General features: G+C 42.7%; 2 protein-coding genes across 11 annotated transcripts in view; one reads left to right on the top strand and one right to left on the bottom strand.

Moving 5' to 3' along the window:
• Window positions 1-1,391: 1,391 nt before the first annotated feature.
• On the top strand, window positions 1,392-7,159 carry LOC109864076 (sodium-independent sulfate anion transporter). Of its 8 annotated transcripts, none has more exons than XM_020444930.1 (10): window positions 1,392-1,463; window positions 2,280-2,449; window positions 3,660-3,870; window positions 4,697-4,892; window positions 4,995-5,215; window positions 5,301-5,868; window positions 5,960-6,186; window positions 6,385-6,558; window positions 6,631-6,793; window positions 6,911-7,159. In XM_020444930.1, exons 2-10 carry the CDS (start codon window positions 2,355-2,357, stop codon window positions 7,057-7,059), a joined length of 2,004 nt encoding a protein of 667 aa, XP_020300519.1. In that variant the 5' UTR covers window positions 1,392-1,463; window positions 2,280-2,354; the 3' UTR covers window positions 7,060-7,159. The 8 variants fall into 8 exon arrangements, with proteins under 8 accessions (XP_020300519.1, XP_020300518.1, XP_020300517.1 ...); XM_020444929.1 differs by lacking the exon at window positions 1,392-1,463 and adding an exon at window positions 1,476-1,649; XM_020444928.1 differs by lacking the exon at window positions 1,392-1,463 and adding an exon at window positions 1,476-1,751.
• Window positions 7,160-7,837: 678 nt separating this feature from the next.
• LOC109864075 overlaps window positions 7,838-26,471 on the bottom strand; it is a 36,811-nt gene continuing 18,177 nt past the window's right edge. For all 3 annotated transcript variants that reach the window (XM_020444926.1, XM_020444925.1, XM_020444927.1), the window contains 5 exons: window positions 21,726-21,798; window positions 18,999-19,228; window positions 11,936-12,227; window positions 10,500-10,718; window positions 7,838-10,328 (listed from right to left, as the gene is read on the bottom strand). In XM_020444926.1, coding sequence (XP_020300515.1) covers window positions 7,860-10,328; window positions 10,500-10,718; window positions 11,936-12,227; window positions 18,999-19,228; window positions 21,726-21,798 — 3,283 coding nt within the window. In that variant the 3' untranslated portion in view covers window positions 7,838-7,859. The remainder of the gene's footprint in view (window positions 10,329-10,499; window positions 10,719-11,935; window positions 12,228-18,998; window positions 19,229-21,725; window positions 21,799-26,471) is intronic.

The following is a 26,471-nucleotide window of genomic DNA, read 5'->3' as shown; positions in this document are numbered from 1 at the left end:
TGTGTATGTGTATGTGTGTGTGTGTTGTGTGACTGCAAGAAAAATTCAAACCTTCCTATTGCGCCTTGCACTCTAGCCGTCGAAGACGCCAATTGGCTGGTCGCATAGGGAAATTCTGCGAGTAGAACAGTTTAACAATTGAATTATCGTATGCTCTTATGTCGTTTCTTCAAATTGACAAATTGTTTAACAGTCCGTTTGTTTCCGTCTCTTTGTTTAGAGCGTTTTAACGCGCATGAACAATTGCGTTTCTTTGTAGACAAAAAGAAGACGAAGAAAAGATTTTCAGAGCGTTGGCCATGATGACGACACACACGTGGTTCAGCTGTTGTACGTTTTGGAGCGCTACCGTGCTCAGTGCCGCACAATGGAACACCGCAATCATTTGTCTACAAACATTTTCAGTCGGTACATTTGATTCTGTTTCCTGCTGTGTTCTTATATAAATATTATTGTTATATAATATGTACACGTATGGCACATTTTTTAACCACACCAGATTCAGTAATAAAACTTAATACTGCGTCTGACAGTCCGCAGTCTGTACAAAGTGGGACGGAAAAATGTGCACACTATACATATATATATATTACACATACATGTACTCTTAACAAATTATCTGTTAAATAAAGATACACAATTATGTAAAACCTGCGTTTATTTACTACCTTCTATAAAATCCTCTTTTTTCCTTGAGAAATTTCTCAAAAAAATATCAGGAGAACATAACCAGCAAAGAGATGGCACAGAGAATCTTTGTGCCACCTCTTCGCTGGTTATGTTCTCCTGATAACTTTTCCGAAAAATTGTCAGTATTTTTCGGAAATTCTTGAAAATTTGTATCAGGAGAACATAACTAGCAAAGAGGTAGCACAAAGTTCAAGTGGGCNGAGCAATTCCGAGAATTCTAAGAATTAATAATTGATTCCAAGAAAACCCCGCCCATTTGACACGCCTACCGAGTCTTCGTGCCACCTCTTTGCTGGTTATGTTCTCCTGATACTTTTTCAATATTTTCCCAGTATTTTCGGGAAGTTTTAAGGATTTTGTAGGTATGTAGAAAAAAAAGAACAACTAAAATTTTTTATAAGTTTCTTTATTCAGAAAAATATTGTAAAATACAATATATAATTTATATTAGTAGTGCGCACATTTTCCCGTCCCACTTTACACAGACTGCGGACTGTCAAACACCAGTAATATTTACTGGTATGAGGTGTGGTTAAAAAATGTAGCACACACATTAAATGCTTTACAGAAGGTAAGAGACAATTTTTATTCAAGTTTTGCGTTTTATTTCATTACATTGTATCATAATTTACAGTCGTATATTCCATCTTTGATAATCAGCTTATTTTCTTAGTTATTTTCTCTCGCCGTCGTCGGTGGTCGTTGGCAACCCTGCTCGTTGACAAGTGTTGGCAACTTCGGGTAAATGCCGGTCGATTTGGAGATAGGAGGAGGTACGTGTTTGTTGCTGCTTTTTAACCACAATGGCTTGATACGTGTCGTGCCAATTATGTATCTTCAACTCTGATTTTACTTCGGTTTCGTACTTGTGTGATGCACGTTTCTTTCGCATTCTGAAATCATCTGTTTCGATGCAATTGAACAACAGTCATGAGAGATCGCAAGCGAGTTTTGTTTAGGTTAAGTGAAACGTAACGAAATGTCAAACAAAAATATTGCCGAGACAAAATTATTATTAGACAAATGTTCGCTTGAAATAACAAGAGAGAGGATATTTAAAGGTAGATTCGAATCGACACAGTCGCGAATGTTGCAAGTGTGTGTCGAAACAATAATACGTAATTTTCAACAAAAATGTCTCGCAAAGTTTCAGACTAAGTTAAATTAACATTGAAAGCGTTCCTGTGATATCGACACTTGAATGAGATGTTAATTTAAAACTTTATTATTACACGCGCGCGCGTGTATGCGTGTCGAAGTCCGCGCGTCCTTCAAACACGTCCACTGTGAGAATAATTGTCTAGCAATCTCGCGTGTCTCTATGTGTGTCAATCAAAAGTATACAGTTCTTCGCAGACTGGCGAAATGATACACGTCGCGCGTAATTGCTAGCGTAAGCTCGCACGCGAGGATGTCCGTCGCGGACGGACGGACAATGCCGCGATTAGATTACGTGTATCGTATTCGAGATTTCGTGTCTCGCGTTAGAAAATTATATCTCGGGGAGAGGAAAGGAGAAAAAACGACGCATTATTTAAACGTGTGTATTGGTGTCGTATCGGGTCAAAGGTGTGCTTTTTTGTAAACAGATTGGCGAATCGTTTGGGAAATCGTGACCGGCGCGACGTGAGCCCGGCAATCCAAAATGGGACCGATACGGATAAATGTATCGCGAGGGAAGTTGCGAGACATGCGCACACCGCTGTTGTTTCGCGACTTGTAATCGCGCCATTCTTTGCGATCGGAGCGAGATAACATAACAGGTACGTATATTTAAAAAATATCGCGATGTTAAACGCGCGACGATTATATTGCACAAGAAGAAGAAGAAGAAGAAGGAACGCGCGTTGGTAAATTGCGAACACCGTGAAAACGCGTCGAAGGCTGAGCGATTTGTTACGCGGAGCGTTTTGCCCGAGTTTTTTTCGCCATCTGGAAAGTATATCGCATGCGGATTATCAGCACTTAATTCACTTATCCTTGGAGTTCGTTTTTTTCTTAACAAAACGAAACAATTGTATGTTTAAGTTCAGTCTCGTAGAAAGTTTTTTAGCTCGTGGCAATTTTTATTTCGACAATTTTGTACAAATGTATTTGTTATTCAATGTTTAATAAAAATAGAAGAACATCGGTCGAAAAAGAGTATTCGTTTGTTTTGCATACGTGTCACAATTAGACGCAATAGTCGTGAGATTGAAATTAATTGAATCGATGTTCAAATTCCAAACAAGATGTTTCATCAATCATTCGGCGATGCGCACAGAAGAGCATATCGTCGGTTGATGCATTTTTCGTGATTCTCGCAGAAGAAGTGCGAAGGTTAACGGCAACTTTTCCTCGGCCAATGTAAGTTCGGCTCGTTATCCGGATGGATATATAAGCGGCTCGACGGGACTGGCTTACTTTCAGTCTGCGACTCGCCGGAAATTTTTCTCAAGCGCGAACAAATCTCTGAACGAAGTAATTTCGACCGCAAATCTTTTTTGCGAGATAAGACGCACGTTTATTTATTTATTTTTTTTTTTTCATGAATTAGTGAGACTTCACAGAGAAAAGAAACATACACGCGTGCTCGGAGGAAACCCCGTTTCTCTCCCGGTGAAAGCATCTCGAAGCACCTCGTGAACTCTCCATTCTCGATCGGGTATTGTTGCGGTTGTTGTGGCTCAACGTTATTTTTCTCTTTTATCTATGGTATAAAGTTTGCTCCTGCTAAGAACGAAATTCTATACGGAGTTCGCAACGCGAGTCGCTTACGCATTTCGTTAATCGCATCCGCAGAAAAATAGACGCGCGCGGTCCAGATAACGCGCTGTTGATTCATTCGAATCAAATGTGCGCGCGCGTAAGAGATTAATTTCGCCGCAGCGATGCACCGATTACGATTGTAGCGTTGAGCTCTTTTTACATTATGTGTTTTTTTCCGTGTTTAAATCTGTTTTTATGAACGTAATGCCGATGATTGAATTCAGAATGGCGATCGGAAACGACCGTTGGAAGAAAGGGACCTACGTCGATGGGCTGGCGAAATTGGCGTCGAGACGCCTGCCGATTTTGGCGTGGCTGCCGAAATATAATTCAGAAAAATGTCTGAGCGACGTCATAGCCGGCGTCACGGTCGGTCTTACCGTTATGCCGCAGGGACTTGCGTACGCGACTCTGGCTGGCTTGGAACCTCAGGTATTCCAGTGATGAGGCGAAGTCTTTGGCGTCTCGAGACGTTAAACGGAATTGAAATAGTCTCCGTAGAGCGTTTATTAGAATAATAATTAATCAATAATCAAGTCGAGAAGAGAAAAAACTCGAAACAAAAATCAATCTAACGGACCGTGTTCCACTTTTACACAAGTGACAGCGTGTCAACGACTCAGGGAGAGCCAAAAACAGCAAAAAAACACATCTATTGACGCTTCTAAGATCTTGTCGGTTTCTAACCGGAAAAATCACTAACTCTCTCTAAATTCACAAAACACATTCCTTCTCGCTACTGCGTGCAAAATGCCAAAGTATCAGAGCGTCTTGTTTAAATTTGTTTTTACAATAAAATAAACTACTGCCACCGATGGAATACGGCCATTAGATCGATTTTTTTTTCTCATAAGAATGAATTGATTTTTTTCACACATCAGTTGTTGCTCGGTTTTGACCTTTTTTTAATTATCTGCTTTCTTATTGATAATTTTGTGCATCATATGCTCCACATCGGTTTTTTGCGTTATCGAGCAATTCAGATTAAAACGTGTTTATTCTTGAAAAAAAGACAAACGGCTGAAGAGAATTAAACCGAAAACATTGCCGTGTTTTATTATAAATTTATGCTACGTGTCTTCTCTGGAAGACATTTGATTTCATAAATTAAACCGACACCTATTTGAAAAGTTTTCAGATTCAAGGTTTTCAGTTGTTTTGCTTCTTGTACAATACTTCACAACTGATTTCATTATCTCGACAGTTTAGAACAATATTGAAACAAAATACGGGTCGCTGATACTCTATTTGCTTCCAGTACGGACTCTACTCGGCATTTATGGGAGCAATAGTTTACGTGATATTTGGTTCATGCAAAGATATCACGATTGGTCCAACCGCGCTCATGGCTCTAATGACGCACGACTACGTGCAGGGAAGAAACGCGGACTTTGCCATACTTCTCGCGTTCCTGTCCGGTTGTCTGCAGTTACTGATGGCATGTCTGCGTTTAGGTACGTGCTGCTTTGAAATCAAAATACTCTTAATTTCACCGATCAGGTCTTCGAGATCTCTTCTTTTACACGAGGAGACGTTTTTTTTTTTTTTTTTTTTAGGTGTACTTATAGACTTTATCTCGATACCGGTTACTGTGGGATTCACATCGGCAACGTCCGTTATAATCGTTGCCTCGCAACTTAAAGGCCTGCTAGGTCTGAAAATCTCGTCGCAAGGATTTTTGGACACCATGACCAAGGTGTTTCAAAATATCGGCGACACGAGTTTGTGGGACGCCGGTATGAGCTTTTCCTGCATCGCAATTCTACTGTTGTTCAGGGTAAATAAAAATGTATCATTTTTTATTATTACACAATTGTTGTGCAACATTCTGTTGACAAGTGATCATGTGCGCTTTCTCGCAGAAAATGAAAGATATCAAATTGCGCACGGTCGACAAGAATTATCAGTCAAGGAGTTATCAAGTACTCGAGAAAACTATATGGTTGGTGTCGACGGCGCGAAACGCTATTGTTGTTATGATTTGTTCCGTCATTGCTTATAAATACAACGCGTCCGAGTATGGATCCCCGTTCATATTGACGGGTCCGGTCAGATCCGGTCTTCCCTCGTTCGGTCTTCCGCCTTTCTCCACGCAAGTAAACAATCAGACCTTTACCTTCACGCAAATGTGTTCCGAATTGGGTACCTCCATAGTGTTGGTGCCGATAATAGCGGTTCTCGGCAACGTGGCCATCGCCAAGGCTTTCGTGAACGAGGGCAAAGTTGACGCCACTCAGGAACTACTGACGCTTGGTATTTGCAACGTTCTCGGATCTTGTGCGAACTCCATGCCAGTCACAGGATCGTTCAGCAGGTCGGCGGTGAATCATGCGAGCGGCGTAAAAACTCCAATGGGCGGACTCTACACCGGAATCCTGATTTTACTGGCTCTCAGCTTGCTCACGCCGTACTTCTATTTCATTCCAAAAGGTATGAAAGCGCGCGAAAGACACGCTTCGTCGCGAACACATGCTAATCTGTATAATTTGTACGCTTCTTTTTGGGTTTTTTTTTTCTTTAGCCTCATTGTCAGCCGTAATTATCTGTGCCGTAATATACATGATCGAGTACGAAGTTGTGAAATTAATGTGGAAATCGAGCAAAAAAGATCTCATACCGATGTTCGTTACCTTCTTGTTCTGTCTCGTTATTGGTGTGGAATATGGGATTCTGTTGGGAGTCGGCATAAATCTAATGTTTCTGTTATATCCCTCCGCGAGACCTACGGTTCACGTCGACAGATGCACAGTAAGTAGAAAAACCACCTTTCAAAACCGAAAGAATTCTCCTTTTTTCTCTCTTCGTCGTTCCGCAATCTTAATTGTATGTAAATTGCGGAAAAAGAATGTGAACGTGTATCCGCGCGATCGTTCCTCTCTCTGGAAATTTACGATCTCTCGTTTCTCTAAACAGTTCAGACAAAACGTTTTTTTTTTTTTGTCACAGACCGATCACGGCGCAGAGTACTTACTGGTTACTCCAGGAAATAGTTTGTACTTTCCAGCTGTTGACTTCATAAAGCAGTCAGTCGGTAACGCCGCTATAAAGCAGGGATCTAGTCAAGTACCGGTTGTCGTTGATTGTAGGTACATCTTAGGGACTGACTTCACTGCTGCTAAGGTAAAACTCGGAGACTCAAAGTTTGTTAAGCTGTAATGTATGTCGAAATTTAAATTCGAGTTTCTCGTTTAGGGTATAAAAACGTTGATCAATGAATTTAGTAGCCGTAAGCAGGGCTTGTACTTTTACAATCCAAAGTTGGAGGTTGTCACCGTGCTGAAAGGCTTCTGCGGCGATGAATTTCAATATGTCTCGACTCAAGAAGAGCTTTCTTATCTGTTATCGACAGTTCAAGGTTGAAGTAACATATTTATTATTAAGTTTTATTGTTAATGTCAGAAGACACGAATTTAAAATTGGAAGATATAATTTTTGTTTCACATCGAAAAAGAGTTTGCGCGTTTACTTTCAGACAAATCGTCGCAACAACTTGTCGAACAAACGCATGACAAGCTACACACGGCCTCAAATAATTCGGAGATGACTCACAGAAATACGCACGGTTCCTGCCACGAGCTCAGCGAGGTCACGAGCACACTTTTGCACGCCACTGTGAGTTGATCCTGTTGTTCACAATCTTCGCGTGTTACCAAAAAATCGGAGTATTGTTAAAAAAAAAAAAAAAAAAAAAAATGTGTTACATATTTAAAACCTTTATTTAACTAACGTTAAGCACATAAAACAAATAAATTAAAAGCAATGTAGAAATAAAAGTTTGTATTTCTTAACACAAAGGTCTTTGATCTTCCACCTTTTGACGCGAGGAGTAAATTAGAAGTTGATGTTCCTGTTGTTTGTGAACTTGTGCGTTAGTTTGTGTTTGTTTTCCAATCCACGACAACGTCAATTACATCGTTTTGATCGTTTTCATATTTTTTATATGTACATGTGATACATGCGGAAACTTACGTAACAGTTACAGTCTTAGTTGGCACTCGCACTACACACCACCTGCATATACAATCGTTGTTAATGAGAAAACCGTATCACATAATGTAGCGAAGGTACATGAGTCATCCGTCACCTAAGATAGATGGTTAAGAGAAAACTTTACATTCGTTGTGTATTATTCGATGTGTGCGTAAAACCAAAACTGTGATTTTCTGTATAAACATAGCGTCGGTAATACTCAACAATATTGCACTTAAAATCATTCTCCGGTTTTTAGTCGATTGTTAAAAATATATCCGGTTTTTTAGTCGATTATTAAAATATATATCCGTTTATATATACCTCAGCGCTTTTTATAAATAAATAAAAATTTATTTCTCTCTTGTTTAAACATATATGGAGATAAAATCTGTCCATAGTTTGGTTCTTCAAAAAACTTATTTATACGAACATGAATGTCGTCGCGTTGTTCAGTAAAGTCCCGACACGACGTCCGTCACCTTTCCGCGCTTTCCTATCACCGAGGACGTCGTGTTTCTTCGACCGATCGGGTTTTCCTTGATTCCCTGTTGATTTCCCGAATATTTTCCCGCGTTGAAGCGACTCTTGCCGAGACCGAACGTATCGTACGTTCGACCGGCGAAGATCCCCGACTCGCTCGGTCTGTTCGAGAAATTGTGACCGATCTTGTCCTTCTGGCGAAACGAATTGTGCCTCATGTTGGACATTATCACGGGTGTGTCGTCCGCTTCGTTCGCTTCGCCCTTATCTTTCGCGTAATTCAATTCGTTGTAATAATCCCACTCGCGAGTTCTCTGTTCCTCGTAAAATTCGTCGCTTCTCAGTTGCTTGTTGTTGACGTGATGATACAGTTCGTCGTTTCTCAAGTGTCTGCTCTTGCTTTCCCGTTTCGTCTGTTTGTCGGACGAGCAAAAATCCTCGGGTCTAACCGACGACCTCGATCTAATCAACTCGCGTTTCTCGTCGCGACATTTATCCGCCTTTGATCGACGCTTGCCGCCGTTCCACTGCTGACTTGTTTGCTGCTCTTGCGTAATAACGATGTCGACCATCGAGTCCAAACCCTCGTCAATCCTGTCGAGGGATTTCGTCAGCAGACTAGGAGACTTCGGCGCGTCGATCGATCGCGGTCGTCTCGCGACGAGCGGTTCCAGATTAAAATCCGTGATGTAAAACAGACCGCTGTCGCTTTCTCCCTTCGACGAGCACTGATCCCTTTTCGACGCGTGATGATGGGAGACGTGATGAAATGATTCCGATCGGCGCATTTTGAATTTCGTGAGATCGGCCAGCGTTTGCTCTCGCTTGTCGAGATTGTCCGAGTCCGAGTTAAGTCGTCCGTAATTCTGCAGGCTTCGGTGTTCGTCGAACGAGTTGAGACTCTCGAATTTTCTGATGCGACACTCGACTTTGCTCCCGGAACGTCTCGACTGCGGACTGGACACGTTCGACTCGAGATAATCGTGACTAGCCGAGCGACGCAGGTATTTCCTCTTCTCCACTTCGCTTCTGTACTTGGAACTGTGTCGGTGAATTCGCTGATCGACGGATCGTCCGGATGACGTCTCGAATCCCTTTGAATCGAATTGCTTGTTGTAGACGTCGGTCGTTTGTCGATTGATCACCGGTCTCGCGTCCGCGATCGTCTTCGCTTTCGATCCGCTCTCGTAGGTTCTCAACGTTTTTCTAGTTCTCGCGTCGTCGTTCTCGTCGAAGCGGCGCAGATCGTCCAGACTCTTCCTGAATTTAACGTCGATGTGACGCGAATTCATCAGTACGGTGTCACTTTTTGCCTGTTTCTGCAGCTGATCTACGTTAATACTTCTCACCTGTCCGTCGTACATCTGATGATGCTTGCCGTTGTACTTGAGTCTGGAGGCGCTCAACAGGGAATCGCTGCCGTCGTCCAGAGTTTCCTCCTCAACCTCCTCGTCGTGCGAGTTGTACGTTTCCGCGTGATCGGTGAAGTCGCAATGTCTGACGGCCATGATGGCCGACAAGCAAGGAGGCGCTCTTCTTGGCGGTTGCGGGTGCAGAATAGCCGGCACTATCGCCTCCTCCACGTCCGGTCCCTTGACCACGATCTTCACGCTGCCTTCCATCGACGACTTGGATATTCTGTGCTGTGCCTCCCCGCATGTGAGGCTCAGTTTCTTCGTGCCGTTCGAATCCGTGCTGTAATCCTGATCGTTGCCGAAGTAGGTCACCTGCTCGCCCTTCATCTGGGACGCGTTCGAGTCCGCGTGCGACCTCGGTTTCTCCGTCTGTTTGTTCCTCTTGGCTATTTGGTCGTAAATGTAACTTTCCGAGTTGTTCAACGAGATCTTGGAATTCGACTTGTACAGTTTGCTCTTGGCCGATTCTTGATCGTTGCAGACGACGATTTCTTGATCGGCGCGATTCGACTCCCGGATCTTGTCGCTGAACTCCTCCTCGGCGTCCTTCACGATGATTCTCAGCTCTTCGATGACGTCGTCTATCGTTGTTTCCTGATCGTTGTTCTGCGCGGTGTTCGACGTCGTCTTCTGATGATTGGTTCTCGCCTGTTTCGTGTCCTCGGGACTGCTGGATCTCTCCGAGGAGCTGATACCTTCGTCCTCCGCGTTCGACGACACTTTCGGACTTTTGGTAGCGCCGGTGAGTATCGTCGACGCCGACTTATCTCGCTCGTCCGAGTCGTCGCAATTCCGTTTCTCGAGTTGCATCTGCAAGAGCGACACCTTCTTGCTGAGCATTCTGCACGCTTCTTCCGCGCGCATCACCCTGCGTTGCAAAGCGTCGACGTCGACGCAGTTGTGCGTCCATTTCTGAACTTCCTTGTGCAGCAAGTCAGTCAGAGCGTCATCCTCGCGCCCATCAAACTCCCTCAGCCATTCCTGAAGAACTTGCGGCTCGAGACCAGCTTCGCAAGCTTCAGCCTACGAAAGAGGGTGAAATAAACTGATTCTTCATCAGGTGACTTTTTCATGTTTTTTTTTTTTTTTTTATCGATACACGCAATTAAAAATTTGTAAAATATGTAAAATAAATATTATTTATAAATACAAACAATATCAATTTTTTGAACATTTCCTCGGACTTTCCCTCACCTGGATGTACAATTTGGTTTGCGTGCGAGGCGCGGACTTCAGAAAAGCGTTCAAGAACGAAACCCCCGCGACTCTCAGCGCGATGGCCGCCCGGGGAGCTAGAAGAGCGCCCGCCAAAAATCGGAATCTTCCTCCCTCGCCGTACTTGAGTCTCAGGGTGGAAACCGCTTCGGATACGGCCGCGTGTCCACCTGGTGCCTGACACACTTTCGTCAACAGCTGCAACAAAAACGAATTGCGCATATCTTTTTGCAGATTGTTTTACTTCACGTAGAAGAAAAACAATTAATGGGAAACGATTACGAAACGAAAATCTCGTTGCGCAACGATACAATGACACGGTAATTCGCAATTTAATTTTTATTCTCAGTTGACAGCGACATTTTAATCGTTGCTTCAAACGATTGTTCTCTTCGTCGGAGCAAACGTATATATGCACACGTGTGCTATATATAATACGTTCGCAACTTCGTTCGGGGGATCACGTGCCGTGGAAGTAATTATCTCTGCTTTGAACAGAGACTACCGCTGTGCCGATCGCGCCGCGCGATATCCGCTCGCAAAGTACACTTCCTTCCAGAGAAGAAACTGGAAAGCAAAGAAAGAAAAAAAAATATCCCGCGCGCGCGTAAGTTCGCAAATGAAGTCAACGCGCTCGGTCGAACACAAACGTTCGGTGAGATAAAACGAAACGAAAAAAAAAAAAAAACTGGTTTTGTCGGCAAGAAACCTTCCAAATAACGGTCCAGCGTATACGTTGGTTTTTTACGAAACCGTCGTGTCTTTACGAGGTAGCTCTCCACGTGCTCCTGCCGCGGTCGTTCGGAGACGTAATCGAACACAACCGGGGAGCGTTTCGATTTATTGGACGAGGCGAGTGACCCACTGCCGCGACTTTATCTCGTGAGAGCTGTTACTGTTTTTTTTTCCCTTCTCCAATAACTGTCCGCGTCTTATTTCACAGTTTAATCTCGTCGGACTTCGGAACCCGAATTTTAATCGCGGACGGTGAATTCATCTCTGTTGAATTAAAACATAAGATGTTTTGTTCGTTACGGCTCGAATAAACTGCGCGATCGATGGTTATAAAAATAATCCAAATTTTTTTCGAGATAAATAAATTATATATTACGTTACGATAAACAAAGTCAGGGAATATATATTGAGAGTAAAAACTAATTTCTATTTCAATTAGTAGCTAAACGTGACTCTGAAAGTGAACAGCTTGGGAAGATTAGCGCGTAAGTGTAACACAACGAACTGAATTTACATACGGCGAACTGAGCAGTTCGGAAAGAGATGCCTATCTGCGACGATGCGTTGTGGAAACGAAAAGAAGAAGAAGTCGCTCGCGCGCGACGACGACGGTTCTGGTGTAATCGATTCTTCTGATCTAACGGTATCTCGCGCGAACCGACGGAAGTGACGATTGTTACCTGAAGAGCCAGAACCCGAGACCGGTTCAGACTACTGGTCAGACAAACAGCCAGAGCCAGGAGACCGGGTTGCGCTTGCACCAACAGTCGCGGCGCATCGGCGCATCGTTCGCCGCACGCGGCCAGACACTCAACGCATCCCAATTCGTCCAGAGCGGCTCTTCTGGTGCCGACCCTCGGCCCGGTCTGTCCCGACGTCGGCGGCGAGCTCTGTGCCAATTGTACGCCGCGCAGAGTCTCCAGCAGCAACGTGATTCCGTCCGCAGGCGGCGACGCGAATTCCTGCACGAAGCTGCGAAGGAAATCGTGCACGTTATAAACTACGCTAAAGTAAAGTGGATGTAATTCTGATTTTTTTTTCTCTGAAAAAATAGCAAATGTTTTGTTTTAAACAAATGGCGAACTACTCGTCATCTCGCGCGTTACGTTTTGATTCAAGAATCGTATCAAAAAATTTAGTTTTGTAATAAAGTAATCACACACACTGAGATCCTGCGTTCGAGTTTTTATATCGGTCGATTTTAATGTGGTATTTTGTACAATTTCAATATTTCTTTCGATATCTCTCTCATAGTTTTTTTTTTTTTTTTTTTCTAATGGGAAAATTAAACGATTCAAATCTCGAACGCTTTTAATCCAAACTTCGAGTAACGATCGTTACGCCAATGGACGTCGGGGGGGTAAGTAACATTCTCACTCCCCGCATAAAAATCGTCGCGTAAACGTTCAAGATATTGAAATATAAAGAAAAAAGGACGATAATTACATAATTACGGGGGATTCTCGCCCAGGCAAGAAGAAGACCGGAGAGAGCCGGTTTGTGCGCGTGCAGCTCAGGCAAGTTTCTTTTCAAGAGATTGTCACCACACGCGGGAGCGCGCGACTTCGCGATTGGACGAAGGGGAGGAATCGATCATCATCGATACGGAATATATTAACAAAGACGTTGCAGCAAGACCTGTCCGGGAGCGCGACACGCGTACACACCACACGAGTACCCTAACATTTACCGGAAAATGCGAATCTGCATTCAAACTACCGGATAAATAAGATTTCTCCTCCTACAGGTTCGCGAATAGATTTACGTGTATGCCTTGCACGTTCAAACTCAACAAGATGAATCTTAGCAAATATCTAATACACTCGAGTGGTAAACAACTTTCATTTCAATATAAATAATTCAGAAAAAAATATGTTTAAGATGATTAGTTTAACCATTTAATTTGTTGACGAATGAATTAACAACAAAAAATATTTTGTTATTTACAAAACCGACAATGTGGCAGCCGTGTACGGCTGAAATATAATACTTGAATAATCCAGAAATCAATCAAAGACGCGGTTCTCGCGCGATCCTCGATATATTGATTATTCCGTACAGAGTGCAAGTCAAACCTCATATGTGTTTTAATATTCGTTCAATCGATATATATATATATATATATATATCGAGTATTTCTTTTATTACCAGGTTTCTTCAATCGGCAACACGAGAGTGTTGCGAAGCGGTTTCCCTTTACAACTGTTCGCGCAACGCCTTAAGGTAAACAGGTGCAAGGACGAGGAAAGTGCACAAGAAGGTAACATGCTACACCTGTCACGCAGTGACGAGTCCATAGTCGCGATTTTTTTCGCTAATTTTCTGGAAACGCTTCGAGCCATCATCGTTGACGAACTCTCTTCGTCTTTTTCTAATCGACGTGTGTGTGCGTGTGTTTGTCGGTTCAGTTTCCTTAATCGCAATGGCATACGGGAAGTAGCCTCGCGTAGCCTTTGCGGGAATTTATGTGCGTACCAAAGTTCAACACCGTGAGAATCGCCGGCACAATTAACGTTTTTTGTCGTTTTCGCGGAGAGAGAGAAAGAGAGAGAGACCGCGTGAATTCTTTTCCTATTTCAAAGAACAAACTGTGCTCTTTGCATTCTTGGGGAGAAGAATGCGCGTGTTATTCCGCCAGTTATCACGTCGACGCTTATTGTGCCTCTCGAAAAGAAAACCTCACGCGACGTCTCGTTGATGAAAAGCGCGAGGTTTCAAGACAGACACACTCTGTCGAGACGATCCGATTGCGAAGTGTTTCGCGCGTTTTCTTTCTACGCTGTCCCGAATTCGTCACAAGCGTCGCCTCGCGTTGTCAAAAACGTTGTCCGAGGAATGATCATCTCGTCGTTTACAGCGTCCAGAAACGTTGCGCAATGTTTCAAACATACGCGCGACAGACGAGAGAGAATGAAAATAAAACGACACACGTAAGTCGCGTGAGTCAACGACCGATTGACATTTCTCCGTTAACGAGTTCATAGAAAATATCGCCAGTGAGCCAACGTTGCATTTTACAATATTTTGTAACATCCTCCCGCATTGTTTTGTGATGTAAAAGGATGGTTCGTTGATTGAACTTTCGTGTAACATGAATTTTGTTCACTTGCCCTTTCAACGATTATTTAAATTCGCTCGACGCGCACTCTCGCGCGCGAAAACAATTCTGAGAACCGGTAGCTTCGGTTGGCCTCATCTCGCAAAACGATTCTCGATTATCGAAAGCTCGCTCACAAACTGCCGCGATCCCATCATAAAACCCGGCGCGTTTAACCAGGTTCGGGTCTGTTAATCAAGAGGGAAAAGGGAATGGGATGGTACTTTAAGGTTTTTTCTTCAGAATTTTTTATGGAAATAAATGATGAAGAAATGTGTAAACTTTTATTTCGCGATCAAGAAAAATTTTATAATAAATATTTTTATAAATTGTTTTAAAAATATTTTCTACATTTTTTTCTCACACACAAATTTCTTGATCATATTTACAAAATATTTATTATACAATTCTTGAATAAATATTTTATTATATGAACAAGGTTATTTTCAGGTTTCAACAACTCTTGTCATTTTTCAAACATGTCCCAAATCTTCTTAAAGAGGAATCGAATGTATTAACGAAGCATTGTGTCGGAAAGATTCGGGGGAAGGGCAGGTTAGGTTGAATTGTTGCAACATTCGTGACATCCGCGCATTATGACGCGTAACTTTTTTTTTTTCGAAAAAAAAAACGTCGCTCTGAGAAAGGAGGATGAACGGCGTATGAACGGCGCGTATGTAAAAGCGACGTGAATCGGTTACGTGGAATATGCAAATGAGTATTAAACGCCTCCTATATGCGCCACGGTCGACGTCTCTCGCGTTTAGCGACAAAGGAGGAGAGGATAAAGAAGAGAAAGAGAGAGAGAGAAAGAGAGAGAGAGAGAAGAAGGCAGCGGGTTCCCCTTCGCTCCTAACAATGGATGCATTATGTTACCCCGACGGTATTATGCATAATGCGCGAGGGTATATCGCGATACGCCGCGCGGTATACGTGCACGAAATACGAAGGATCCGCCTTTGTTAGCCGCGTCGTAAAAAAATGCTCCGCGACCGCATTTGGAGATGCGGAGAAAACGAAAGCTTCGAGGACGACGAGAGCGACAGTAAAAGAGAGAAAAATGGACGCGTCACCGCCATTGTTGTGACATCAAACCGCGCCGTGCGGCAAGCGTATTTTTTTTTTTTTTTTTTTTTTTAATGCAAATTTGTTAGAGCACATTTCAAGCTCGTGAGTTTTTCAATTTTCGAATCGAAAACAGTTCGATTATGTCCAAGTGTGTTGCAAAATTACTCACAAGTATATTAAAAAATAAATTAACATTAAAAAATATCCGACAGACAGATCGAAACGTCTCTTATTTGTTATGGTTTTTCTTTTTTCCACGTTGGAGAAGAGACCGTGCCGCGATTTTACGACACGACGCTTTCAGCGAAAACGACGTTGGATTGATATCGTAACAATGTTTGTGATAACCGGACAATTATATTCTAAAAAGAAAAAAACAAAAAACTAAGTACATCAAGAAGAGAAAAGTTCGCGAGATAAGTGTCCGATATCGTCGGACGCGTTATGTAGCGCGTGAATATTGATCGAGCGTAAAATATTCGCGATAACGCGCCTCGATCGTAAGTGGATAAATCCAATATATTTTACGACATAAATGTATGATAATGCATGTATATAGATCACTCATGCACGCACAGTGTGTGTCTCTTGGAACGCGTTCGCGCGTGTTTAAATGGTTTCTCTTCCGGCGTTCTCTGCCGACGACGACGCGTTGCGTTTTAAGTAAACGATATAGAGAGACGATTAGATAAAGCGCGTCTATTCGAGACGACAGTCTCGCTCCCAAGGACAATGAAGAAACGGGATGCAGAAGAAGTACATTGTAAAACCCGTTGCGAAGCCCATCAGTGAACCTTCCTCCCCGGGAGGAGAAGGAGGAGGATGTGCGCAAGAAAGAGCGGACAATGGCAAACGCGCCGCATCGACAGGCGCCGCGCGTTAAAAGGGCGTTATCTGATATCGCGTGAAAAAGGAGGCTTCCTCGTTTTTCACTCGCGTGTAAGTAGGAAGCGGTTATGCATTCGCTATTACGCCAGGCGGAAGCACCTGTGGGCTATGAGTGCGCACGACTCGCGAGTTCGGTGCCCGGTCGAGGCTTCCCTTTCGAGCCGTCTTGTGTGCGCCTCGTGCGCACGGGAGAAAAAAAGGGAGGGAATAAAGAAAAATTAGCAAAATATAAATATCGCGCACGGGGCTGTCTTAGAATTCAACCGCGAGAGAAACAAAAAGAAGTCGACAGCAGCCGCGAAATATAATTTTTAAGGGGTAAGTTAAAACAATGTCCGGACATTGAAGAAATAAGATTGAAGAAGAAATAAGAAGAAATAAGAAGATTATTAGATACGTGAATATTAATCACAACAATTAATTCGAATTGAATTCAATTCGAAAATCCATATCTGCTCGGTTTGCAGCCCAGTGGAAACAACCTTCTTTACCATCTCTTATAAATTAAAAAAAAAAAATTTTAAAACTACCTCTGGAATCGGATTTTCTCGCATTTCGTGCGAGAAAACGCCTAAAAAATGAGCAAATTTTACGCCTGGTACGATGTTTTCAACCGATTTCAACGTTTTAAATAACTGACCGACGGAAAATCGCTACGTAGACTTGAGAATTACACATCCTCTCTCGTTCGTAACAATTCATTTTGCACGATCCGTGCGTGCAGACCGCGAATCCATGAAAATACGATTAAGCGATCTAATGGGGATTCAAGTAAATAATAACACACCTGTCGTTTCAGATGTTTTGTGGAGGATGCGAGATCGGCCCGATCGATTTGCGGCGGCGGCGGCAATGCGCCACTCTATACAGTTAGCCGTAATATCGGCATTCGGTTATCCGCTACTTGCGGGTTATCCGCCAACATCTTGAAGTGCGCAAGCCTATTATAACTCATTTATCTAGGACATTCTCGTCCGCCACATGACGCGCGCGGACGCAACGCATCGAGGATATGAAGCCATCAACGTTTGTTCTCTCAAAACGCGGGAGAGGACATTTAATATTAAGCACATCGCGTCTTTAATCACATCTGCCACAGTCTAACGGAGATCTCCGTCGTCTCTTTCTTCCTCCGTTTCCTTTTATTCTCGAGTCGAATATACGGTCGTTCATCAGTTTGAAGGCACATCATCGTTTCCAGGAGAACTCTGGAGTTACGATCAAGTTTCGAAACATATTTGCCACTTTGCTGAAGAAAATCGTCTTCTTTTGTTCTATTATCCTCGAGGTTTTTTTTTTTTTAACTTTTCAGCAAACGTCCCAATGACGCGTGCCGATGACAGTTATTACAGAAATAATTTTTAAATGTGAAAATATTAAATAACATTCACACGACATTGTTTTAAATAACTTTCAAATCTTTAGATCCCAATTTTATTTCTCTATAAGTGTCGTTGGAGAACATTTACTTTAACTTTTTTTGTAAAATAAATTACTTATGCGAGAGAAATTGCGCGCGCACACAGCGAAAAATAAAAATAATAAAATAGCGAGTGGTAAAAACTGAACAGTGTGAGCGAGTCCGATTTAATGTATATTCAGCTTCGATCCAAGAGTCAAAGTGTATATTTTTAATAAAGGATTATTCCAATGTAGAACCATTTGCGTCGGCTCTCTACAACTTTTCTTCAATTCAACTACGTGACAGAACATCCACTTCGAAAGCTGTTCTCTTCTGATCGCGCGGAAAGTTTGTCCGACCGATCAGCGTCGACGAGGATTAAGAGAGATTAAAGACAGAAGAAGAATTTTAACGAGCATACCAAATCGTCTTGCACGCACACGGGAGGCACACCCCGGTGTACGCGAAACGACACATATAAAAAGTAACTGTAAACTCCCGTCGGCGTTCCCGCGTCTGTCCCTTCCGCGGGACAATAATCTCTCTCGTATGTTATTCCTTCGATGTACAACTTCAGATACACGAATTCAGGAATCCCGGAGAGATAACAAACGTGGGAACGTCGAAATTTTTATGTAATCCAAGCTCCCCAGAGGTTTGATTTATTCGCTTCTTCTACATCGGGATGGGGGGATTTTGTGTTTTTCGCGAATGCGCGGCAGATGGATATCTAAACGACTTCTTGCCATTAGTTCCATTCAGAGAACACGAACAGCCGTCGTACATTTTTAATCGTTCGCATATAATTCCACTTCGCGTTCTTCTTCCGCGTGCGTTTTTCTTTCTCTCTCTCTCTCTCTCTCTCTCTCTCTCTCTCTCTCTCTCTCTTTCTCTCCTTCTGTTTTGCACATATCAACGGAAATACACTCTACTCTTTGAGAATGGAACTGGCCACAATGCGAATGGTAATCACTTCCTACGAAGTTTATTTCTCTGTTTTTTATTTTACAATTAAACTGCGTATTATTTTTCTTGTATATTATTTTACAGTTGGCAGCGCATACATCGTAAGAGAAAGCAAGTTTGTTCGTGTGATAAATATGTTTTTTTTAGATATCTAGCGTGTGCGTTTAAATGTTCTTTTTGTGTATCGGTACGTTGTTTCATCAAATTGATTATCTGACGAATAATTTAATTAGTAGAGTAGTAGTAGTTGATCGTTCGATATAATTAATCGAAAATCGAATTCAAACTAAACTTTTTATTGCAATAATAATAACATACTGACCTGGGAAAGGCGAGCCTGAGGTCGGCTCTGAGTTTATTTAGCAGCTCGCTAACCGACGTGAACTGTCTCAAGGTCATCTCGCCACTTCCGGACGCGTAGCCGGAACTCGAACTGGTTGTCGACGGCAAGGTGCCTTGAGAGTCCTGAACGGTTCCTAATGGACGTCTTCCCCATCGTCTCAGTGCGATCGCGTAATCCTCAGCGTTGTACGTCGGCGGTCTCAAACGTTCCTGCGAATAGTCCCGTTTTATTATATGATCGCACAAATTTTCTCAAATTACACCATTTTATATTTCATACAAAAATAAACATTAATTTGCACAATTGCTGACACATTTTTTTTCGAGCGCAAATAAAACTAACGCAATTATTTTGCCTGTGCAACGAATATTTTTGTGTGTATGTACATAATCTTCCTAAAATTGTTGTAAAAACTTATCGAAACGTAGTAACGAAATAAGACATCGCGCGCGCCTCATACTTAATTCGTGTTGATTTACGTAGAATTAAACTAGCGATACTTCGTGTTTTCTCGCAGGCCGTAGTGAATCCTCGCGAGGAGCGCGCGAATTATTGCCGCGGCACAAGTATGAAATATTCACGTCGAAGGATAGAGAAGATATCTGCGGTTAATTTCACGGCGCTTCCGATCGTAAATCGATAGGATCATAGTGATTATCGCCTTTTCTCGCTGTCTATAAGCCGCGGCAGGGGCTGAAAGCTACGATACGAGGATCGTGATAAAACCATGATCGACGATTAGAGACAACCGTTTTCTTACGATTTTTGTTCCGTGAAAATAGCGAACACACAAAACACCAACGTTTTTCTGGTAATTTGTTTCATTTGGTTAAAAATTTATAGACGCGACGTTCTCGCAAGTATAATATATCTACAATTAATTTTGTATTTTATATCTTACAATAATGTAACAATGTAAAGTAATAAAATAAACAATAAAGACAATAAAATAAAACAGTATAAATGATAAAACACTAATGAGATTTCACTTGACGCTATTTTTTCAGTTTTTTTATCAAATAGTTTTTATAGGAACAGAAAATTGTTTATAGCAGTAACACTTCTATAAAAAAATTTGTTTAGAAAATAACAGATTGAGTCAAAAAAATTGTTTTTTTTTTTATAAGAACATACAAATGGCGTCTGTATCTACTTGGCGCCTTTTTTTTTAAAAAAAGATGAGTTTGTTTTCATAGAAAACGGGTGCGTGTGAAATGATTTTTCGACTTTTTGTTTCAGCGATTTTGATTCTTATCAACAAACTGTTGTATCTGGTTAATATGCGCGCTCTTATACTCCGCACGAACAAATTACGTAAAATTGATTTACTTTCGTGCTTACGGTTTGCGCGCGAATGTATAAATCATGAAGCTACTCTCGTCCCTAATCTAATTGATGCGCGTACACGCGGAAGCAGCGCGAATTATTCAAATGAGTCAATTACATTTGGAAATTGTTTCCGCGAGCGCGTGTATGTACGGTTCACTCTAACGCTTAGTTTTCAAAATGGTTAGTCGGCAAAAAGAAATGAGAACAAGAGGAAAATTTCATCCGCGTTCGGTTTCCCAGAGCTCGCGCGCGCGCGTTTCTTCCGATATTACATTACCGGCGTGTGCGAACCGCAAATGGCGATCGTATAGCGCGATGTCATCCCGTGTTTCGAGAAACATCATCTCGAATAACGCGCGCGACCGCAGTAGGCAAAAACATCATCGCAATGCGAACGAGGAAAAAGCAGTGAGAAATTCAAATACGAGGTCATTTCTTCAGTTTCCTCTCAGTTCGCGCATCTTCGCATTCCGTTCGCGAAGAAAAAGCAACACACGCGCCCCCGCTAAAACCCGACATTTATCGAAAGTGTTGATAACGTTGATTTGTTTCCATTCTTCCGCAATTTAAGTGAAATCGCTGCACTTTCCCGGCGAACGAAAAACATCGCGGTCGCACGCGATATCCCGTCACAGTCGATCTAATTTCGAGCTCATCCGCGCGCGATTTGCATTTTTCTTTTTTCTTTTTTTTTTTTTTTCTGACTAACAAATCAGACAGTTTCGATCCGGGCGCTTGTGTAAAACTTTCACGTGTGTATGTGTGGGTTTTGAAGTGAAAACGCATCGGGGCGTAAAACGAAGCGATGCGTCGGATTGATATGTGTGCGATATAAACGATATCCATACTCGTAAATAATTACAAAGACCTTGTACGGTGACGTTTATGAAGGTGAGGATTAAATCGTTCACCGCCAATTTCGGGACACTCTCCGCTTTTTAACGAGCAAAAAAGAAAAATCAAAAAACGCGCACCTTATTTATCGCACGCGTGACAAAAAAGTTTGTACAAAAAAATCGGGACGAAAGGCCGCGACGAAAATCGAAACCGTATAATCCCAAAATGAAATCGGATACGATCGGCTCGCGAGAGACCGCGCGGTGCGGAATTCTCGGGAGAGAGCTCGCGGAACAAGGACTCGCGGCCGGTTTCTTTGTGTTTACTCAAAGCGCTGAAGGATATGCTAATCGAAAACATCCTGCCGTGGAACGGTCGTTTAACACACAACTCCGTGAGTTACATCACGAAGCTTTTTGCGGCCGTTTACACGCCGCGACGGATTTACACGCACGCGACACGGTCCTTGTTCCGTGGCACAGGCATTGTTTGTTACGGTCGCGACACCGTAATTTTGCTTAACGTCGTTTTCCACTCTACCTTTTCCGGTTGCGGTCCCCATGGTTTCACAACCAGCAGCTCCTCCTCCGCGTTCGGTGCCATGTCCGACTCGCTGAAAAGAAAATCACAAACAGACCGTTATAACGGAGAGAAAGAGCGAGAGAGAAATACAAGAGTGTATAATCGAGTGTTTTTTTCAATTTCGATTCGGATTTCGATTTTTGTACGCAAAATTCTCGGTTTAATTGCGGCGGAGTTGCGACGCCGTCGATGGCTCCGTGCATGGCTCTGCGGAACGGAATTCGCGCATCGCGGTATTTTCGAACGGTACTCGAGTCACGCGGTGCGTTCCACCAGAACGGAGGCGATAGCGCGTGTACCGATCTTCGAGGAGCGCGCGTCATTTAACAAGCATCTGAATAAAAATTTTGAAATTCGAGATTAATAATCTTCGTCAGATACCAATACACGAGTCACCAATAGCTGTGTGGATTATTTAAAAATTATGTTAGCAAATAGTTTATAAATGTTTATAAATATGGTTGTTATTCAACTAACAATTTTTTTTATATTTAAGAAAATTTTAGATAATTAGGAAAATAAGCTCCGAACCCAAATTAAAATAAACCTGGAAGCTGCAGTCTACTACTACTGAACTAATTAATTTTTATTTCACCGATTTTGTGTCACGCGTGGCGCGTGCATCCGTTGATTGACTTGATCTCTTTTCCAAAGAAACTTACTCGTTTATGTAATCGAGATTTACGTGTAATTTTGTTCTCGGTACACTCTTCCCGATCTATTGTGTGTGCCTTGTCCAAAGTGCGCAGGTTACTTAGTTACAGGCGCATTCACCCTTTAATTCGATAAACGAGCGTGTCGGGGAATATTCATTAAATAACTCTTGATTGATGGCGAGCGATGCCTCGCGGAATGCGATTTGCCGACGTTCACGCGAGACAATGATTTCGAGGAGATTACTCGCGCCGAGAATATAATCGCAATTGTATTAACGTCGAGAGAGATCCCCACGCCCGTGGTGATTGCGTTTCACACCTGCGCCACACCTGTCCGCTATATACAAAGAAGATAATCTTATCCGCGTTTTATATACATATGTATATATAAAAGAAGCGAGACTTCTTGATGCTGGCATTTCACGGTCCGATGACGCGCGCGCGGCGCAACGAGTCCACTACGAGGACACGGACCACGGATGCTTAGTTTTGTGGGTTACCCGCAATACAGTATAATAATGGGAGTCACGATCGCGCGCGGGTCACGGTCACGGATCGGACGTACGGATATATATATATATATATATATATATACATATATATATATATATATATATATATATATCCGCGCAATCGATAGCAAGCCAAGCGGATCAGAAATGCATCGTAATGACGGACACGTCGTGACCCACGAATCCATCGTAAATCGCCTTCCCGTCTCTCGTAATACCCGCAATTCAATTTTGAATACATGTTTCTGCTCCGCAACGCCCGGCCTAATGTATTTCGCGTGATAAATAAATTTTAAAAAACAATAAAATAAATTTCCAGAACAGCAAAAGATGTCACCCAGATGTCTCTCAATCGAAAGATAAAGATCAGTAGATGACGATCCGTCGAGATTACACAAATAAGTGTACGGATTCGGCAAATTTGAACCAAAACCAGAGAATGCAACGCAAACAATATATTAAATTTGAATTTTATAATATAAATTCTAATGTGTATCAATAATCAAAGAGAGAAGAATTCCTCAGTTGATGATGTAATTCTTAAATCAACAATCGCTTCGTGACCAATTATTAGATGCAAAATCTTTCACTGTTTTTTTTTTTTTTTTTTTAATAAACTACACAACTTAATGCAAAATGTCCATATGTTTGAAGGCAAAGTGCGCAAATATATTTAATTGTGAACTAGTTTTGTTGCAACTGCCGACGCACATTGAAACCGTAAGCAAATTAAAATTGTGCGGAGAGCTCGCAAAAGTCAATGTCAATTTCGCGGAGGTCATATCGCGAGATTGCTCCACTCTCGGACGTGCGTGGACTTCCTTCGCGGAAGCGGCGCGAATGCGTTGCGTGCGAATGTGTGTTGTGCGAACACACTTGAAAGCACCCCGTGCTTGTACACAACTCCGTAGGAAAAGGAGTAGTCGCCATAAGTACATACGTACCTACTGCTCGCGTCGGAGACAGCCGAGGCATTGACCCGCGCGCGAGCGATGGTCACACACATACGCACCCGATGTATGCGCGCATCTCCGCACCGACACGGGCAGAACGCGCGGAGCTTTAATAGCGTTAAACGGCCCACGTTCCTTCCCCTCCCCTCATGTGTTTCTTCTCGTGGCTACCGTGTGTCTTCAATCAATTCTCTACACAGATTTCCGTAATTTTCAGGAAACGAAAATCTCGCTCAATTCTCGAACCTTTGGGTCTCTTTTGTCACTTCAAAACTCCAAAGATCATAAAAAAATAAATTACATAAAAGTTTTAAATAAGCAACAAGTTAGCGACAATTGAAAGATGAATTTTTGCTGAATTTTTGGAATATTTCAAAATCGTAGAAAAGATTTACCTTCAGAATGTCAGGAGAAACGATTCGGTATATAGAATCGATTATCGTCAAGTTCGTCGACAGAACAATGCAAATAAAATTGTTCTCTTTGTTGAACGCGTCGCGTTTGCACAACACGTGTGTTTTCTACACGTTTCTCGGAAGAAATTCTAAACCACCCGCCGATATGTGGTCACTAGATAGCTCTTAACTAACCAGAGATAATGGAACTCGATGTTCAGCTTCGACGCACGCGACGCACACGTGCGGGCATGCGGTGAAGCACGTACGTACGTACGTACATGAGAAACGTGCGCATCTCGAATTGAGCGTTGCGTTAATTTTCTGAGAGAAACGCGCGTGTGCGTGTCGCGAGGTCGCGGAAATAATCTTTTGACGAAAAAACATCTCTTCAAGAATACTCTCTTCACCATCGAGATACAGAGGAGGGGGAAAACTAATCTATTGTCTGGTAAATTAATAGGTACGGCGCGTAACACGAGATGCCGCGACTCGTTAAAGCGATTATTTCCGAACCGTTGCGTAACGAAATCCAGCCAGCGGCTGGATCCAACATCCCCGACCGGTGGTCTTGCGGCTTGATAAGATTTACCGACCAATAAAATTCAGTCCTTCCGTCAGGAGGAAGATTCTCGATTTGTCAAAAATTCGACGCGTTTCCACGGAGTTCGAAGGGTCGCGCATTTTAACGATGCAATCGACAAAGAGCGATAGATTGAAGGGGAGGGGAGGCACCGTGTGTTCCGCGGTTCTTCTAAGACTTAAAAGTTCGAAGTCGTGCACCCGCGCTCGTAACCGCCGGGTTGAAAGATACAGTTGAATACGAGAGAGAAAGAGAGAGAGGAAGGGGTCATCGCGAGGGCGATTGCAAGGGGAGGAAGGAAGACACTGCAAGCATCGCTAGATGCTCGGTAATGCTTTTCCGTCCGAGCGGGTTCCCGCCGCATCAGATATGAGCGTCCCGAGAGGAACGGGCGGGGAAGAGGCGCCACGATTCTCGGGACCTCCTTGCCGGGATCGTCGATCTTGACGACCATTAGCGGGAATACACGTGAGTCCGGCGAGATGTTTTTTTTTTGTTTTTTCCGTTATGACTGTTCCGGGAGCTATGCAACGGAATGGAATGTTAACCGGCGCGATGCCCGGAAATGCAGTTGATATCTTTCTCTCTTTCTCTCTTTCTCTCTCTCTCCCCCCGTACCTGATTTCTTCGGCGATCGCGAAAGAAATATCCTCGTGTATTTCCCCCCGCGGCGAGCAAAAACGAGCCGGATGCTGCGGCGCATTCGCGCGATAAGCATTCGTGCGATAAGTACTGCTGGATTTCGCGTGATATTGTCTTGTTCGCTTACAACGCGAACCTATCTCGGCCTTTAGCGAAACTTGAAAAGTTTTTTGTAACAAAACTGATATTCAATATAAATGCTGCAGAGTTGAAAATAAAAAAAAACAAATAATAGAAGATCAAACGGAGTCAACGAAGACAATAAAATAAAATCGATTCATTGTGCATTTAAATAATTTTTTTCCTCTTGTCCGATCGGGCTGAGCTTCGTTCACAGATTATTGTTTTAGTAATTAGAACTATTCTAAAGGATGCCGCGAAAAAAATTCAAAAGTCGAAAGTATAAGAGCCATCCTAATATTCGACGAGCAATGCGACGCGACGAAGTTATCTCGAGACGCGCGTGATAACAATTACGATGTTATCCGCGCGGCATCGAAAATAATGACACAGACTGTTACCCTAATGCTGTACCATCAAGAGATTTCTAATAATCTCGCGTTCTAACCCGATGAATGATGAATTGCCCGGAGTCATTTAAGTTGTATATTAAGTTGTGCGCGGCGAACGATCGAGAAATAGCCGCTGTTCTCTCCGCTCTGACGCATCGCGCAAATTGTAATCCCGATATCGATCGCGATCTACATTACGTTTATTAGATAATCAATACGCGGGTTATAAGTTTCTCAATTTCGGAAATCACGCCACGTTTCCCCGCAAATTAACGAACGGCTGTCCCGCGGGCACGGATTCTCTCTCTCCCAAAGCGAAATTAACTTCCAATCGAGTGGAAATTGTTTCCGAAATTAGAAAATTATAAAAAAAAAAAAAAACAACAAAAAAACAAAAAGAAGAAAAACTCGAATCGAAGCGATCTGATTTTGTTTACGCACGAATAAATTC

The sequence above is a fragment of the Pseudomyrmex gracilis genome, unplaced genomic scaffold (genome assembly GCF_002006095.1).
Source record: "Pseudomyrmex gracilis isolate BER0280 unplaced genomic scaffold, ASM200609v1 scaffold_17, whole genome shotgun sequence".
Classification (NCBI taxonomy): Eukaryota; Metazoa; Arthropoda; class Insecta; order Hymenoptera; family Formicidae; genus Pseudomyrmex; species Pseudomyrmex gracilis.
Note: the sequence above shows the minus strand (reverse complement) of the source record. Positions and strands in the feature narration are given on the sequence as shown.

Coding starts and splice junctions, on each gene's coding strand:
- LOC109864076 (XM_020444930.1), top strand. CDS start 2,355: ATGTATCGCGAGGGAAGTTGCGAGACATGCGCACACCGCTGTTGTTTC. Junction 6,187..6,384: donor TTCACGTCGACAGATGCACA/GTAAGTAGAAAA, acceptor TTTTTGTCACAG/ACCGATCACGGCGCAGAGTA. Junction 6,794..6,910: donor TCTGTTATCGACAGTTCAAG/GTTGAAGTAACA, acceptor GTTTACTTTCAG/ACAAATCGTCGCAACAACTT.